The sequence below is a fragment of the Chelmon rostratus genome, chromosome 11 (assembly GCF_017976325.1).
Source record: "Chelmon rostratus isolate fCheRos1 chromosome 11, fCheRos1.pri, whole genome shotgun sequence".
Taxonomy (NCBI): domain Eukaryota; kingdom Metazoa; phylum Chordata; class Actinopteri; order Chaetodontiformes; family Chaetodontidae; genus Chelmon; species Chelmon rostratus.
Window position 1 is genome coordinate 17,320,055 of NC_055668.1, and position 18,567 is coordinate 17,338,621.

Consider the following 18,567-nt stretch of genomic DNA (forward strand, 5'->3'; position numbering starts at 1 on the left):
GATGGGAAAGGTATGGGTGGAGTTAGATAAACAGTCAGGCCATATATTGTGTTGTCTGTATGTTAAGGGCAGAGTCTTCTGATCTGACCCTGAAGCTCTCTCGGATGGCCGGCATCTGATCTGATACTGCTTGTTAATAAAGGTCTCTTCAACTCAAGCTTGTATCAGCGGAGTTCTTCCTACATCATCATCATACCACTGCTCAGCAGGACCTGGCTGATAAACTTCAATACAGTGTTACATTCCCATAAATTCACTAATCCACACATCTGGATGACGTTTTCATGTTATTATTGCTGACAAGGCTATGGTGAAAATCACGTGCTGATGGCACTATCTGACCTTTTATATCGAAAAATATCTCCTGTCCCATTAATTTTTAAATAATGAATAATTTACACTTGCAACCAGAGAAAATGTGAAATAATAAGATGCATGGCATAATATATATCCAAAGACTTAAGGCCGTGGACAATGATGGATTTCAGACATCAAGGCCACACTTTAGTCACAGTGATCCCAGTTCTGTACCAAGAATAGTCAACAAACCAAAACCTCAACCCATAAACCTGCCAGAACATAAACTGATTGTGGATGTGTTCACATGATGAAACAGCTCTTTTAACTACTTTATAAAAGGACTGCCACTGACTGCTTTCTGCATTCTTTCTGTTTTGAAATTTTACATGGTTCAGTCATTCATTATGAAAGACGATTCATGTCAATTTTTTGCATATGTTTGGGTCATGGCTGGCTACTTTTATATTAATGAAAGAAGGACAGCTCACGCACTTTAAGTTAAAAACTTTTTTTGATAAACAAATTGTAATATGAATAAAATACACTGTACACAATTAATTTATTGACAAAAGGCATTTTTCTTTCTTTTAAATATGCAATAAATATCCAATGGTGGACTTTTCAACCAGGTATTATCATACCTTGAGTTTTTGGTAACATTACGTCCATAACGACAGACTGCTGGAGCTCCAGGAGCAGCAGGGATGAAGAAAGAGAGGCAGTCATTCTATCTCCTCTCCTGAGACGTGTCCTTTGACACACTCTCTGAGTCTCTTCCCCACAGATCTTGGTTGTGTTTTATCTTGTGTCTATTGTCACCGTGCTCTGCTTTAATTTACTGCATTAGTTACTGGGTGGCATAGAGACTGTATCTACATATCAGTAACCACTGGGACCAGCACATCAGAGACGAAAGGTTCACTTTGAAATCGTTTTTTTTTTTTCAAGACAAAAAAAAAAGTCTCACTGTTTTCGTTGTTTCAGTAAAAACAACTAAAATAACACAGAGACACCTAGTCAATATATATTTAATCCCTCTGGGAATGAAATTACTCAATGGGTATTAACAAACACCACTTGAACAAATGATGATTATCGGTCCCTTCTTTAATCTGTTCAGCCTATTTTCAAAACTGTTTTAAACCTGTTTAGGAGTTACATGATTGCAAGTTAACTCACACCATGGTTGCTTTTATGAAATAAAGCATTTTTCTTTATTTAAAACACACCTTTTCAGACCTTTTCATTCCCTTCAAACCTCTCATCACAAAAAAAACCTCCTATAGGGATAGTGTCACTTAACATCCACAAACAGACTCAAACAATAATTTCAACAATTTTATCACTACCTTTAGCAATAAACAGTCATCACTTTTGCAGTCTATGAAATGTGTCCTTTCCTGTTCTGGCAATTACCAGTCCTGCCAGATTCCAGAAGACCACAACAGTTCAGACTCAGGATCGCCTCATCATTTAGCTTCACTTGCCACTACTGCTGAGCTCCACCACCACCGTTGTAGCACAGGGAGGCAGCAGGAGAAATCCACTCTCCAGAGTCCCATCAAACACCAAAACATTCACAGAGCACAGTGGTGACCTTCATGGAGATGAGACGATTAGGAGTGAGTGGTTCCAAGATTTCTGGATCATTAAGGTTGTCAGTTGTGTGAGAGTGGCTGTTTATGATTGAAGCAGCCTTTTTCAACAAAGACCGCAGGGAAGCATCACTGGGTTTACAGAGCCGAGTGAGAGTGTAGAGCTGACAACATTTTTACAGGCCTTGTCTGTCGTTCCCACAGTCCTCAAGCAGAACTTGCATTGTAGTGTCAATCTGAGGGCTGGAATGCGCATGCCTGTGCTCTGGTTCAGTGCGAATGTCTATCCTGTGCTCCAGAGTGTGGGAGTGGGGGTGCACGAGGAGCCTGGGAACACAGGTGCATGAAGAGGACACTTTGGAAACAGGACTAGACAAAGCAAACCCTTATCTCAGAGAGGCACGTCTCTGTTCACCTAATGAGTCATTTTTCAGTTAGGGTGCTTTCTGGTCTCTCTGGCTTGCTTTGCCCTCTGTTGTTTTGCTTTGCCCTGTGTTTTGCTCTATTTTTAAAAAAAAGGAGACCCAGGGCCTGCCCAGACACCAATAAAACATCAACAGTAAGACAGCTCACACATAGGGGGGTGTCCTGAAACCATCAGACTCCAATAGATACAGAAGTCAGGGGTGCCAAGGGAAAACAACAGCTGATGAGACACCAGTAGAATTAAGATGAGAGAGAGGGAACAAGGGAATATGGGGACGTGGCCTGACCTTGTGTCCACGCCCCCAATAATAGTATATAAGGAGATGTTTCGGTTTTGCTCGGCAGGGCATACTCAGGCTTTGTGATCTGTAAAGAGAATAAAGCTCCCTGGACACAACTCTTCTGGTCTCCGACTCTCATTTCAGACTCTGTGCATTTTCTGAAGAAAGTCTGACTTCTTCTGAGACTTAGAATGTTTAAGATAAAAATGATACAGTTAAGAATAAAGAATTAGGTTGAGAAACAGAATTTGAACCTGATCCAGTCAGAATCTGGTCCCTGACAGGGCAGCAGAAAATCCACGTCAGCATGAGGTGTGTTCAAGACAAAATCACATTGTTTTCCTGCAAGACAGGTTTCCAGTGCCTCAGGACCAACTTCCAGTAGAGCTGCATTCAGCTCCTACAAAGCACCTCCAAAATTGTTACCTTGGTCACATTTCATTTGTCTGACTGAGCCTTCCAGTGCAATTAAGCAACGCATACCATAGATGAAAGCAGTCAGCAGCTCATCTGACGTCTAAATATAAATGGCAGAGAAACAGCATGTACAGAGTGATGACACGTGGGCAGACTGGTCACAAAACCTGTTTGAAGGCCGGTGCTAAACTGACAACGATGTTCCACCCTAAATAAGCTTGAACACTATAGGACTCATCTTCTTTGTCTGGTATCACTTGTCTTGGTGCTAAAGCTCTCAAACAGTTGTTAACGAAAAAAGAGACCTGCTTCACAACAGAGGAGCGGTGAGACTTCATCTGTGATTGGTGACTCCAGTGTTTGGCTGTTTCACAGGTAGGTGTGTGTTCATGGTTTGTGGGTATCCAGTTCTTCGTCAGTGCAGTAGGAAGGTAGATGTGTGTTACAGGGCTCATTGGACAAATGTCCACAAGCAGTTCACGACTCACCTCTTGACACTGGGAATGTCTTTACTGACCTTCCTTTGAAACATGGCGGTTCTATCTGGAAGCTGCCCAGTCAAGCAGATTTATATTTTATATTTAACTTAATATTTCCAGGGCACAGCTAGCAGGCAAGTATTGATGAAGTCTGCCAAGTTCCAAAGTCCTTCAGCATCTTTCGACTGTATTTTTGACCAGCTTCATAGCTTCTCTCTGAATGCTTGTTGAATAACAAATTCTTAGCTGTATCACTGATTGAGCTTTTACCTGCCTACTTGGAAAGCTTCGTTCCTGAAAAAAGTGCCTTCAAGGCAGCTGGACCAAAAACATACTTCTTCCGTTAATACTTCCTTTGTTAATTTTTGAATGTTTTATTTCTTTTTGTCCGATTGGTGCCTCTCATTTCTCAGAGCTGGAATTCATCCAAGTCTCAGTCACAGAACATACTGTACAGGGACAGGGTGTGTTCACACATGAAGGACAGGACATGAAGGCATGATTAAAACCTGTTTCAGGAGAGGTGACAGTATGTGTGTGTACTGAATGAGGGTGGCAGCCGTGGCCTAGAGGTTGGAGAAAAATGTGTGTGTGGTGGAGTATTCCCTCCCCCTCCATTAGCCGGCCCCCCCAATATGCTCCCCAGGCACTTGATTGCAGCCCACTGCTCCTGTGTGTGTTTCACCGCATGATGCATGTTGCATGTGTGTGTGTTTCCCCAGTGATTGGTTAAAAGTAGAGAATAATTTCCCATTCTTGGGATCAATAAAGTAAATAAACTTAATGCTGGCTCATGGAGCCGACTGTTCTCTAACTGATATTGTGGGAGCATTGGATCATCTTTCTTTCATAACGTTGATGCTAACCAGAACTGGAATCATGCAGACATCATGTAGCATTTTGTCTGTGCAAGACCTCTGTGAGTATGTTGATTTTCATTTGCTGTTTATTTGTTGTCTTGGTGTCGGCAGCATAGAATGAGCTGAGGCTGACTGGTATCATTTTGTCCTGAGGAGTAAATAGAGAGGGATAAAATAAATGGCAGAATAGCGTAGAGTAAAGAGCATGCATTTAGCACGGCAAATAGAATTTCAATGAACAAATCTAGTCAATGCACAACAACCCGTCTGGCATCTGACAAATGACAAATGACAAATGACAAATGCTGGTTACAGCGTCTTGAACATAATTTTTATTACATATGATAATAATTATATATGATAATAATTGAAATGATTTGGGGTTTTTAACAAGCAGTTGAAGGACATCACTTTGGGCTCTGGGAAGTTGGCCTTTTTTCACAACGTTTTTTGGCTGAATATGTATCTAGTCTAGTCCGCCTGACTAACTGAATCTCTTACTGAGGTTTGTACAAATTAGGATCTGGCCCTGAGCATGGATCTGAAATATCAGTAGCCTAACTGTAGCCCCTTTCACACATGCACTGCTACACTCATTTTCCAGACATTACCTGGAGCAGCTGTATGTGTGAACACAAGTGCCGTTAAACAGACTTGACCTCACCTGCTCCCGAGTACAAAGTCTGTGTAAGCGAGTGTGTGACTAACACAGGTCATTGTCCAGAGAATTCACAGTGAGCGAGTAGGCATGTTGATGACTTGGTGATGCTGTTTTGTCCTCCTTCCTGCTAGCCTGTATAATGCTTTCCACTCTTTAGTTGATACTGCCAATACAAATACATGTCGTGTTGATATCAACTTACATGTCATGAAATCCCACTGGGTTGGATCATCCATCCATCCATCCATTGTCTTCCGCTTATCCGGGGCTGGGTTTATTATAACATGAAAATTAATCAATTCATCCAGTCATTTATTCATCATCCTTTACATGAATGTGAGTGAATAAATGAGCATCAGCAACATATATCTTCCTCACAGATATTGAAAATGCATTATTCATCTAAAATTTAAAAAGGAGTTTTTGTGGCAACAAAATCAATTCTCTGGACTTGGTACACTCATTCACCTGTGACTCCAGCTTGTGCTTTATCCAGTAGGCCTGTTGACAGATGATAAGCAATGTTAAAAATCCCAGATAAAGATACAGAAAAAAGAAAAAGAGGGTGGGCAACTTTTTCAAAATATTGATCACAAAACATATAATTTCTAGCTGTTTTTTTTATGGGGAAAAACTTGCAGTCGTGGTTTGATGAAATACACAAACAGCAGAGGAGTGGGTTTTATGAGAAGGTGAATGATCTAGAAAAAAGACCTGGGTTTATTTCAACTGCAATAGATTTTCAGAAATCGCAGCTCTTGCAGTCTTGACGTCACAGTGTCGTTAGCAATAAAAACAGTCTGTGAATAAAATCAAATGGTTTTACCCAGTCACACAGATTCGACAAATTCCCTTCCAGTCTGAAAGTGTTCAAAATGGGGAAAACAATCATCCTTTCCAAGCATAGCTGTGCTGTCTAATTTCCACAGCGACCTGCACATTTATTTTCGAAATTTATTTCCCAGAAGTGGAAAAGTTTGGCCTGACAAACTGATTAGGAATAAATATTTGGGGACCATCAATATCCATTAAAACATGTTATGATTTGTGACTTGGTGTTGAACAGACTGAAAAACTGTCTAAACCAGCATTACCATTGTTAGGCCCCACTTTCATTAGTGAGGCTTGAAATCACTGTGAAAAGAAACAGACATCTGTGTGCATTTGGGAATTTTGTCTTAGTATTATATTTGTGTAAGGTTTTCAGCCACACTGGCAGCATGGCTCTGTGGATGGATATGTCAGTCCTCTACTTTCTAACTACTTTCTTTCTTTCAGTATAGAAATGCAGCCAGTCTGAGCTATTGTAGCCTCGGAGACTGTAGAGTAATACAGGAGAAAAAATTTGCCAATACAGTGGCTACATAGGAGAAGATAGAAACACAACACATGAAAGTACTGTAGATGGTACTATGCTCGTAGTTGCATAGCCTCAGATCTTTAAGATTTCAGATAATCTGACCAAGACACAACCAGACACATTACACCAATAACATGAGAAACGTCTCATTCAGGCTTTGATACCAGATCAGTCATGTTAACGTGTCATTAGAACAACAAAGGCATCTAATGCCTTTGTTGTCTCAGTCTCTGTCAGTAAGCCCTTTTCTCTCGCTGGTCCTATTAGTTTTGTTTGTAACTTTAGTTTTTTCCTAGCTCAATTTGATGCTGAGTTCTTGTCCCATAGCTATGTCTTGTCTGTAATTAGTCCTCCTACCCTTGGTGTCCTCTTCAGTCTTTAGTATTCGTTCGCTTGTCTTGTTTCCTGTTATAGCTCCTGTCCAGTGACGTCACTATTGTGCTTTGAATTTAGATTTGTTTAAATTTGCTGATTTGGTTTTCACTTCACTGTATATATCATATTACATAGCACTCGTGGGTTTTGTAAGTACTATTTATTGTAAATTCTGGTGTGAACTTGATCTGTGTACTGTGTTATTCATCTACACCTGAGTAATACTTAAAAAGAAAGTACACTGCAGCTTTGGTGAAAGAATAAGTGAACTTAAATATAGTCACTTAAAAAAAGCTGTGCGCCATGTTTTAACAAGTGGTTCTGATTTCCAGGAGGCCCTGCTGGAGATGGGGGAGCATGCAAGACATTAAGACAAATGATGACCTGAAGATTAAAGACTATGATGAATGGACACATCAGGACACACAACCTCCTCTAGATGAAGCAATGAAATCATTTCCCTGATCCTTTTTGTACATGTTTATGGTGCTTCTATGTTTCTTTTACTTTTGGCAAACAAACATGCCTGCAGCTCTGGATCATAAGTGGGGACTCCTGTTGTCATTGACTTGTCTGGGGAGGTTTTTTTCAAAAGCCAGAGTGGTTTGCTTCCTGGTGGTCTTGACACTGACGCTTCTCATCATTGCTTCCTACAACCTGACGTGGGACAAGAAAAGACTTCCCTTCACCACCTCACCCGATCAGGTCAGGCCTGGGGTCGTCCAGTCAAACACAGCAGCAGCTAAAGTTTCCTCTCAAAACAATTTAATAGACATGAAACAGCTGGTGGAGATCATTAACTCCAAACTGGAATACACACCCAGGAAGGTGCCTGATGAAAAGGATGTCATTGAAATGGACCCTCATGTACGTAAGTCTGTGGATAAATAGTTGAACTGGTTTTTGCTGTAAATCACAAGACCAACTATGCGAATGATTCAGTAGGACACTGACAAACACCTTACAATCAACCCCTCAGTTTAGTACCTGTTTGCTGAAGTACATGTCAGGTGTTGATTCAGTGTTATGGTTTTCAAGCTAAAGACTGCTCTGTGCTATATCCTGTAATTCTCCTGTGTTTGGTGCATGTTCATCATACTCTTCCATGTTATCCTACATAATTTTGCCATGTTTATGGCATAAAGCAAGAGCAGCTCTGACACGTACACTGGAAATCAATTACAGTGTTACAGTCATTAAGTTGAATAACAATTAGTGTCATGTGTCAGTGTTAGACATATGAATATCAAAGCAAAATAATGCACTTCACAGCAACTAACAGTGGCCTCATACTGAAGCTGATGATCAGTTGCAAAGCTGCAAAATCATGTTGTGGCCCTAAATTATGGATGTTTTGATGAACTTGCAACCACTTGTATGTAAATTATTTGAATTCAAGGTGAAAATAGCTGCTGTTCTGAGAAAACCCTGAGGGAACAAGAATGGAACATAATATCCTTGTCCAATTAATAATTTAACAACCGGGTACTCTGTATTGTACAGTATTTGTTATTTTGTCCACCTTCTGTCTTGTCTAATATTGTTCTGTTCCTCTCTGCAGTTGTTCTCTGTAATTCCTCGCCATTTCCTGCCCGGTGTCAAGAGCCCCTGCTGGTATGAGGAGATCTCCAGTGAACGCAGCACTGATCCATACAGGGATAACCGCTACTGTCTGTTTGTACAGAAGTACAAGAGTTTGTGTAACAAAATGAGGCCAAACTTCCACGAGCACTTACAACACAGAGACGGCAAACTGTTTCGTTTGCGCTGCTTGCCGTACTTCTACATCATTGGCCAACCAAAGTGTGGCACAACTGACTTGTACTACAGGCTGAAAATGCATCCAGAGGTCCAGTACAGCATTATAAAAGAATCACAGTGGTGGACCAGGAGACGCTTTGGTGAGTCATCAGGGGATGGATGCTGTTTTTTTTTTTTTTTTTTTTTTTTGTTGTTTTTTAATGTTCTGATGAAAAGTTTGTTGTAGCTCGTGGATGGGTTGAAAGAGTTATGTGAGGAAAATAATGAAATAATCAAAAAAAAAAGAAAAAAGAAACGGGTAATAGACTACATACACTAATTTAGAATAGCTTTCAAGCTTTAACAATTGGTCGTTCAAACAAGAAACAGTTGCAATGTATTGTCTCTCTCTCTCTTGGGATCTCCAATGTGAGAATTTTCTTACAGTAAAAAAGTCAATGTTGGGGTTTAATAGGAGCAGGTCTGGTTATTAGTTAATAATGATAGTCATTGATACAATGATCTTAATGTTTATTATTGTACCACCGCTATCTGCACCTTTAATGTTCATTTATGTGTATGCCTGTAAAGGCAAGTCTAAGTGTTTTTACTAAAAGAGCGAAAGAGAAATGCCCTCAATGCGAAGCAGAGAGACATCCTAATTGCCACGGAACAACACAATAACTCTTTATCGCACAGAAACCCAGCAGGCAAACTCGGCTCAGATTCCGCCATCTGTGGCTTCTGACTTTACATGCAGGTGTGCCTTTGTTCAAACATGTGGTGAGGTCCGAACATTCCCCTCTTTGGTCTGAAGAGTGGAGCACTAGCCACAATCTTTGACGCAACCCAAGGACTGAACAGTTCATGTGGTGAGCCTCAGGGTTACACAGTCCTTGTGTTCCTGGGAATGGAAAGGGGTCAAACAGTCGGTATAGTTTAGTTTCACAGAGGTGGTCTCTGGGACTGACATTGAGGCAACATCTGGGCAGATGACTTCTATCTACATCTACATACATCAAAGACAACTCAACTCATGGGTAAACAATGCATTAACTCTAGTACAGTCTTATGCTCTTGACCATTGGTGATACCATCAAAGAGAAAAAGTATAACAAAACAAATGAAGGAAGAAGAACAGGAAAAGGTGGTTAGAGGTTAACAGGCTTACTCCTTGAAAGGAACAGGGTTAGCCTGTGGAATGGTCGCATACAGATGTGCAAAGCATGGGGGCGCAAACAGGAGGGAATCCAGTCTGTCTTGAAGCTTTTGGATGTGCTTGCGCACAGGGCATTCCCTCAGGATTTTAGGCACTGGCAAGACTGGATAATTACACCAGAACGACAGAGAGAAATCCTCCAGCTCCTCCTCTCTCCCCCCATGCAGTAGCTTCCTCTTCCTCTTTGGTTCGGCAGATGCCAACATTGGAAACCCCATTCCCCACAGGAGGAGCCCATGCAGTTGAGAGAGAGTCTGCCTGTCTCATGAAGAGCAACAACACCGCCCACAGACAGGTTTGTGCTTGTACTGCAGGGATGCGGAACACCGCATAAGGAGCTGGATCGGAGACTCTCAACCGTTTCATTTTTGTGTATCTGGTTGACGTTGTTTTTTTTTGTTTTTTTTTTGTAGGAGTCAGGAGCAATTTTCTTTTTTTGTCAAGGCAGAAAAGTGCAAATTCCACACAGCATCAGTAACTTTCCATAGGTATGTCATTCTTAGAGGACAAGTCAACCCCGATCCAGAGAAAATTCAGCCTGTCCAGTCCCTGAAAACAAACAGCTACAGTGCCTTCTGGGCTTTGCCAATTTCTACCGGTGACTACAGCAGAATAGTGGCGCCGTTAACCAATCTAGCTTCTCCCTCCTCGCCATTTTCATGGTCCTACTGCTGAATTCTCCAGAAGGAGCTGTTCACATTAGCTCCAATCCTTATCCAACCTGACCCCGCTCTACAATTTGTGGTAGAGATTGAAACTTCTGATACTGGTGTAGGTGCAGTTCTCTCAAAACGGTCCAATGCTGATCAGACTTCACCCCTGTGCCTTCTTTTCCAGGAAGTTAACAGTGGCTGAGAGGAACTACGACCTGTGTGATAGGGAGCTGTTGGTGGTGAAGTTGAAGTTGTTCCCAAGTAATATAGTCATTCTAACCATTGTAGACAAGTTTTCTGAGGCTGCTTCACTTCTTTGTCTTCATGTGCTAAATTGGCGTGTTCCAGGCCTTAGATTCCCAAAACCTTGGCATTGTCTTTGTACTTCCTAACAGGGCATGTGCGCCTCTCCAATGCCAGCTGTGCATACTTCCTGATTCCCTGCATGGTGAAGTTACCAGTCCTGCAGTGCATTGTCACGTTGTATCATATGGTCTCATGAAGGTTATGCAGGAACAGGAACTTGAAAGAGACTTGACAGAGTGGTGAGTAGCTCTCAGGTGGGACAGACATGGAAGCTTCTCATCGTGGTTTTCCAAACAAGCTTAAGTGTCTCACACAATGAAGCATGAGGTAAATCAGGCAATACTCGTATTCTCTAGGTAGTCATCAATGTTTGATTTTTCAACTGCTTAGGTCAAAGTGCTGGCTCCGGGGGTGAACTATGATGTTTACAGCCTGCTAGTGGATGGGGGCCTGAAGCCACTTCTGCCTCTAGGGGAATGGAAGTAGTTATCCCTCTTCTGGGGTGGAGACCCTGTCCTGTCAAAACGTGAGTCTGCACAGCTCAGGGCAGACTGAGGTGCACTCTGCATCCAGTGGAACCAAGAGGGGCACTTGATAGCTGTTTGGTCCAATGAAATCAGAGACTGCACCGCTAATGGCTCAGCCGCTCCGTCGGGTGTCTTCGAGCTTCAGAAGCAGTGCTGTTTCTCTCTTGCAGGCATCCTTTAGTTCACAGCACAGCTGATTGGGCTTGTCAAGGTTGACTGGGCTCTCTCTGACCAGGGTTTGGCTGAATGTGTCCTGAAGGAGACCTGTTGGACTGTGATTACCTGGTAGCCCTGAGTTTCCTTTTGCCTAATCTCAGCTCTGTGCTGGGCTGACTGGAGCTGCGCATGCAGGGTTTCTTCTCCTGCAGTCAGTCACACTCTTCCCATACCTGCAAGAGTGGGTTAACATGCTAGCAATTACTGTCTCCGGTATATTTTACAACAATACATTTCAGTTTGTCAGTATACAAATGTCCAGTTCTTGAGATAAATTGCTAATCTGCGAGTTCAACCTGAATCAAGGTTTATACAATCCATGAAATGGATTTTCTGGTGAATAGGTGAAATAAAGAGTATATAATGAGTGATATTTTGGTGTACCTTGGTGTGCAGGTTATACCCATGTCAAAGATGGCTTCAAGAAAATTATTCCTGTGGAAGATTACCTGGATCTGTTTGACGTGGCAGCCCAACACATCCAAGAAGAAATGAGTAGAAATTCATCTGGAGACCACCACATGACCCAGTTCGTAACAGGTGTGTGTGTTTGGGGGGGGGGGGGGGGGGGGGGGGGGGGGGGATATTTTCCATTTGTGGGTTTGGCCTTAGAAGCGGTACTTACAGTACTCTTGGTTTTTCTAAGTGCATAAATAGGCAACTCCACTTGCTGGTCCTATGTTTTGCCTCTCATCCAGACCCAGACCCAGTCATTTATCCTATTGCAGGATATTTCAACATCTTGAGAGTCACTGAGGTAACACCCAGCCATCATGTCAGTTGTCATGGTCACATGAGTAATGGTGTGAATGGGTGCAATGGGTCTTGTATGAGAGGTGAAAGTACATGGTACTTTGAAGTGAGATATTTACTTGAGATATTTTGTGGTCAAAGGAAACAGTGTCTTTAGAAGTGTACATAGAACCTCTAACACAGGCATCTCAAACTGGTTCCATAAAGGGCCGCGTGGCTGCAAGTTTTCATTCCAACCAAGGAGGAACACACCAGGCTGGAATCAATTAATCAGCTGATCTCAGTCTTCAGCTGATAACTAAGTGATCCCTTGATGTTGATTGGTTGGCCTGATGTGCTCCTCCTCCTTACCTTTTTGGAGTGAAGTATAATTGAACACAACATTAGCTTGGTTTTGTAGATTTTATTCTAAGAAAATGATATAGTATGAATAAGAAGATTTCGCTCACTCTGCTTATCTCTGTAGATATAAAATGTCTCTAAGGCATAAAAACACAACCATTCTTGCTTTTACATGATTATACACCGATGAAAACACAATGAATATGAATATTATATTGCATCTTTGCCAAGTGCTCCCCCTAAGTCCTACACACGATATCTTTTAAAGAGCTGTTGTTACACAAGATGTCACTGAGATTGTCTTGACAGTTGAAGCCAGTCCATCCACTATGTGGGACAACCAAGTCTGGAGCTATGTTCACAGAGACAGGAAGGAGACAGAGCCCGGTTTTCTGACCCAGGACTTCATCCACGCACTGCAGCCTGGTGCCAAACTTATTGTCATCCTGAGAGATCCAGTAGAGAGGTACTGTGGAGAAATCCATCCACCCATCTGCCTGAAAAGACACAGATTTGACTTTCTGTGGTGAAACAGTTTGCTTTGTTTCTCAGGGGATTTCCCTGTGATTTCTAATTATTGCAGAACAAATTTGTTTTAAATAGAAATTTCTATTGTACATCCAGTGAAATGTCCTTTCATAGTTCCAACTGGCTTACACCTCTCTTTTTCCCTGTTCCCAGGCTTTATTCTGACTACCTGTATTTTAGGATGGGCAAAGAGTCAGTAGAGGACTTCCATCAGAAGGCCATGAAGTCTGTCCAGTTGTTTCAATCCTGTCTGTCTGAGCGGTCACTTCGTTCCTGTGTCCACAACAGAAGACTCCTTGATGCCATGCCGGTTAGATGAAGTGATGTTCTCACTTTTAACTGTCTGAATATCAATATACTTAAGAATAATTACAACTTTTACACCTATATTTAGTTACACACAAGAACAAACAACCTAATTTCCTCTCTAGGAATTTGCACCTGTCCTACAAGTGGTTGTAAATGAATATACCAATAACCATGAATTAAAGGTATGCTATGCAGGATTTTCCCTAAAACAATCCCCTGTTTTTCTACACTGGTCCGACCTTCAGCATGCTGAAACATCCCTGCACATCTAACAGTGTTTTTTTTATCAGTCATGAGCCGACAGATTGTTTCTGTGTGTATCAGTTGTGAAGTTCTTGCACCTGTTCACTACACACTGAATGTTTTCATTGATTCACCGGCAATTTAGAAATATTGCACAAATATTTTGGTCTGTTGTTGTAATGAAGTTACTTTAACGTGCAGAACGGGGAAAATGATGGTTAAAGACTGAGGCTTGCTATGATCTATAATTAATAGAACAAATCCAACAATGTGTTATAGTATTTCACTTTGAATTCTTTCCAGATTTCCACTCTGTGGCACTCAGCTCAAAGCCCATTCTTATGACTGAAAAGGATAAGAAAAAGGAAAAACGATTTAAAAAATAATTTCCAAAATAAGATGTAGCTTTTAGTAAACAAACAGGATTAAATACTGTGCTTGTTTGCAACTATTTGATTACAGCATGTGTATAAAAAGACATTTCAGTAAGTATGCTCATCATAATGTAGGAACATGTCACCCAGTACAACAGTGTTGCTCGATGAGGTGCTGTTCATAGTTGTTAGTACTTAGTGGCACATAGGTATCAGCTACAGTATATCACAGAAAATCCTTATACCTAATAAAATTGCGTGTTTTTTTTTTTTTTTTTTGTCTTTTCGATTTGCCAACTTAAACCATGTGCAATCTTTTTTTTTTTTTTTTATCTTTTACCAGTTGATTTCCATATGTTGTTTACATTATTTTGTCCACCACCTGTATGTCTGCTGTTGACTTTGACAAAATATTCTCACCTCAGGACATTTGGGATGTTGACATGATTTGATTTTTCCCCACAGGTGAAGCTTCATGCGGGGTTGTATGTTGTCTTCTTACTGGACTGGCTGAGTGTTTTCCATCGGGACCAGATTCTAGTTCTACGACTGGAGGACTATGCAGCCGACAAGAGAGCGACATTACAGAAAGCTTTTGATTTTCTGGGTCTAAGTAAGCATCCAAAAAGCTACAGTAACATGCTGTTTGCATGTTAAAATCTTTTAAATTTCTGGAAAAAATAGCCAATATCTTCCTGGCTGCGTCCTGTATTTATCTGGTTGTTTCTCCCTCAAGTCTTGACTTTTGTATTGAACTGGACTCCCACCTCCCCTCCTCCCTGCAGGTCCTCTGTCAGTGGAGCTGGAGGAAGAAGTGATGAAAAACCATGTGGCAAACAGCCGGGGGGTGAAGGACAAGAAACTAGGTCCTATGCTTCCAGCCACCAGAGACCTCCTCAGGGAATTTCACCAGCCCTTCAACCGTAAACTGGCCAGTGTGTTGGACAACAGCGCCTTCCTCTGGAGTTACCCCTGAAGGGATATGAGTGTGAATGGCTGTGAATGAACACTTGAAACCCTTAAATTCATTAATCCACACATGTGGATAATGTTCACATCATTATTGCTGACAAGACTGTGGTGAAAATCATGTGGTGATGGTACTGTGATTTGACCTTTTATATAGAGAAATATCCCCTGTCCCGTTCATTATTAAATCAAAGTAATTTACGCTTGAAACAACACAGTACTCACTTGAAAGGGGTACATCTTATAATCACTGCACTTGTTTGGGCACACAGTGGATCTGTGGAAAGTCATCAAGGAACATATTGAGAGCTGAGATATTTAAATACTAATTGTTAAAACCTCTCCAACCTCATTGATCCAGCAGTGGGTGAGTCAGTACAAACTCATACTGCAAACTGTTTGAACTTAAATTCCAGAAGAGATCTCAAAGTGGTCCTGAAACAATTTGATCATTCACTTATATTTATCAAGCAAACCTCTGTCTCCCCTTTCTCAAATGTGAGGTTTTGTTGCCTTTCTGTGTTTAATTTCATTGTAAATTAAATGTCTTTGGCTTTTGGATGGTTGGTCATACTAAAAATGCTGTTTGAAGATGTTGCCTTGAATTGTGGTTGGTTTTTGAACATTGTTCATTGTGGTTTAACACGTTCCCCTTTTTTTTCCAAACATGTCTTGCTGAATTCTGGGGAAATGTGCTAAAAATGATGCACATAATACAAGACTTTCATGTGATTAAAGGATGCAGTGATACAAAACAAGCAGTCTTGGGTGTGAATATTTCACTTGGTGTACACATCAGATATGGCTCATAGCAATGCATAGATACAGTATATATGACACTGTCAGACGTTGTATAATAAGTATTTTAACAGCAGTAAAGCTAAATTAAAGGGGGAAACCTGCTGGTCCGAGCTGAAAACATTCAAAAAGGGCAATTCTGAGAAGATTTTGTTTAAATGATGGTGTTTGAGTGACATTGTGTTCATATGAGGAATTAATCACAAGAGGGCACTAAAACACAGATCATAAGTCCAGTAACTCAGCATCCGTTCCACAGACCTGTTTACCTTATTGTGATATTTCACAGTGTTATGACACAGGTCAATATGAGGGTGGCTGTTTCAGCCTGCCCACACAAAATTATGATTTATGTTTTTCAGTTTCATGTATCTGTGATTCAGTCCTGATGGGCACACATCATCAGGCTTATTGCAATAATAAAATATGAAGTTTCTCTATGGTTATTTTAACAAACCAAATACATTATAACTAAGATAAGATAAAACTTTATTTATCCCCAGCCGGGGGAAATTTGGGCATTTGGATTATTTTCATCTGCTGAGAGTGGGTAGGCGAGGGACGGATGTGGTGGAGGATGGAGGCATAGCGATGTTTGTGAACAAGAGATGGTGTAGTAAAGGGAGAGAGAGGGAGTTTAATGATAAAGCAGACAGTCAGACCACCAGATTGAGCCCATAATCAAATTTTCAGGTGGTCATGATAATTATATTTATAAGCAGTCATAAATAATTATAACCCCAAACAGTGCAGTGTAAAAAGAAAACACATTTTTCTTGCATACACACATTAATCTACCTATATATCCATGTAGGCATACAAATACGCCATTATACTATATTTTAATGAGAATACCATGTTGCAATAAATAAACCAAGAGATAAACTTGGAAGTGAGGTGTGTTCAGTGGCACCAGTAGTGTCTGTGTGGATGTGTGTGAATAATGTGTGAAAACAAAAAGCAAAATGACATTGCAGGTGCAGGTGGGGAAGAAGAGTCTTTCTGAGGGCTGGGAGTACCCAGGTGCTCTACATCTGGTTGGCCTTTGCAATCAGGCTCCTCGGACACCTTAAACACAACACAGGTAGCACAGATGAATCACTCATTTAAACACTTCTACAGTCGTGCCCTGAGTCCCAGTCATCTGAGAAGATGGAAGCCCTTAACTGTGCCTGACTTGATAGTTTGACAACCTGTTTCATTTAACGGCATTCTGATTGCATGTGACACTTTGCCTCTGTCATTGTCAACATGCTCTTATTGAGGAAAGAAAATCAGACATTAGAGATTGAGGAGGGCCTGTGCTGTGCCTGTGATTGGTCTGGTATGGATGACTGAAGAAAGAGTGATACTCAGATTTGGCTGATTGCCTCTCATGTAATATTGATCATAATCCTCTTGTGGAAAAACAGATAAAATACCTTTTGACATTCCTTCAATTTATCAAGGACTTAAGATATTGTATGGAGCACATCTGAGTGTGTGTCCACAGCTTCAACTAATTCACATCTAGGAGCTCATAAGAAAAAAAACACCATCATCATCACTGGTAAACATCTCCCTCCTCTAACCCATGAATCCTAATATACCTTTGCATCCAGTTTTCCCACCAGTGATAATTGTTTAAAAAAATTAAGTTCATGTTTTGAAAATTTTTATTTTTGAAACTTTGATTAAAAATAGCTTCCCACTCCTTTTGTTTGGCACTTCTGTATGGCTCTTCTGTGAAAACCTGAGATAAATTATGCATGTTGGAGAGAAAAAAGGCAATTGAAGCTTTGGAGCAACCTCAACTTATTGATTAGTGAATCAGCGGTGAACAGAATGAATACAAATCATTAGCCAGGACCTGAACTGAAGGAGACAAAGGTGTAATGAAACAAGAGGGGAAACTTCAACATCCTCAAGGATATTATTGGGATAGTAATGGGTCATCATTAAACATATCATCTGTTTACCACTGAAGTAATGCTCTTATTCAGAAAAAGTCATGTGAATTAAATGTTACTTGTTTTTTTTTTTTTTATCTTAGCATAAAGACAAGGAGCAGGGGGGAAGCAGCTAGCCAGAATTGTGGTCATCACTGCGGGGTTGCTAAGCAACCAACAGAGATTCCAGGAAGTCAGAGCTCCTGGTTCCAGCACATAACCCACATAAAACTGCAACAGATGTTCTTGGCCATCTATATTCATATTTAACGTATTGATGCCAATATTTTGGCTATGTATCTTTATATTGAGGCCTTCAAACTGTGCATGATATTGCTATTATCATCGAAATCAGAAATCAAAAGTCAGACTACTAGAAAACCTAGAAATCTGAGACTCCATAAAGTAACTGGAGCCATGATAGTGTCCTTCTGTATACGTTTTCAGAACGGGAACAGAAGACAAGTAGAAGATGGCACATTGCTATTTTCAAAGGAGAAACATCTTTCTATGGATTATTATCATGTTTTGAACTAAATATTTTACTGTAGTAGATCACATGGATCTTGGTGGTCACGTGGTCAATGTTGCTAGACCATTTTTTATCTGAGTGTTATCGATCTGTGAATCACTGAGAGATGCAACTGAAGATGCTGAAGAGATGCTGGTAGGACGAATTTAACTGAAGACAGAGCCAGCCAGGCTAGCTATAGCATTTAACGTTATCATACAGAGATGAGAGTGGCATCAATCCTCTCATCTGTCTCTTTGCAAGGAAGTAAATACGCGTTATTTCCTAAAATGCCAAACCATTCCTTTTATGCTGATAGTTTTGATTTTGATAATAATGTTGCAGAGATTCATATTTTCTCTATGATTTTCTCAACTAGTGTTGTTAGCTGACAAAT

At 40.8% G+C, this 18,567-nt stretch overlaps 1 protein-coding gene across 1 annotated transcript; it reads left to right on the forward strand.

The window, feature by feature from the left end:
• Window positions 1-3,266: 3,266 nt before the first annotated feature.
• On the forward strand, window positions 3,267-15,613 carry LOC121614065 (carbohydrate sulfotransferase 15-like). The gene is made up of 8 exons (XM_041947836.1): window positions 3,267-3,394; window positions 7,087-7,621; window positions 8,316-8,655; window positions 11,812-11,955; window positions 12,820-12,976; window positions 13,192-13,348; window positions 14,430-14,577; window positions 14,750-15,613. The coding sequence occupies exons 2-8, from the start codon at window positions 7,232-7,234 to the stop codon at window positions 14,938-14,940; spliced, it is 1,527 nt and encodes a 508-aa protein (XP_041803770.1). The 5' UTR covers window positions 3,267-3,394; window positions 7,087-7,231; the 3' UTR covers window positions 14,941-15,613.
• Window positions 15,614-18,567: the final 2,954 nt, after the last annotated feature.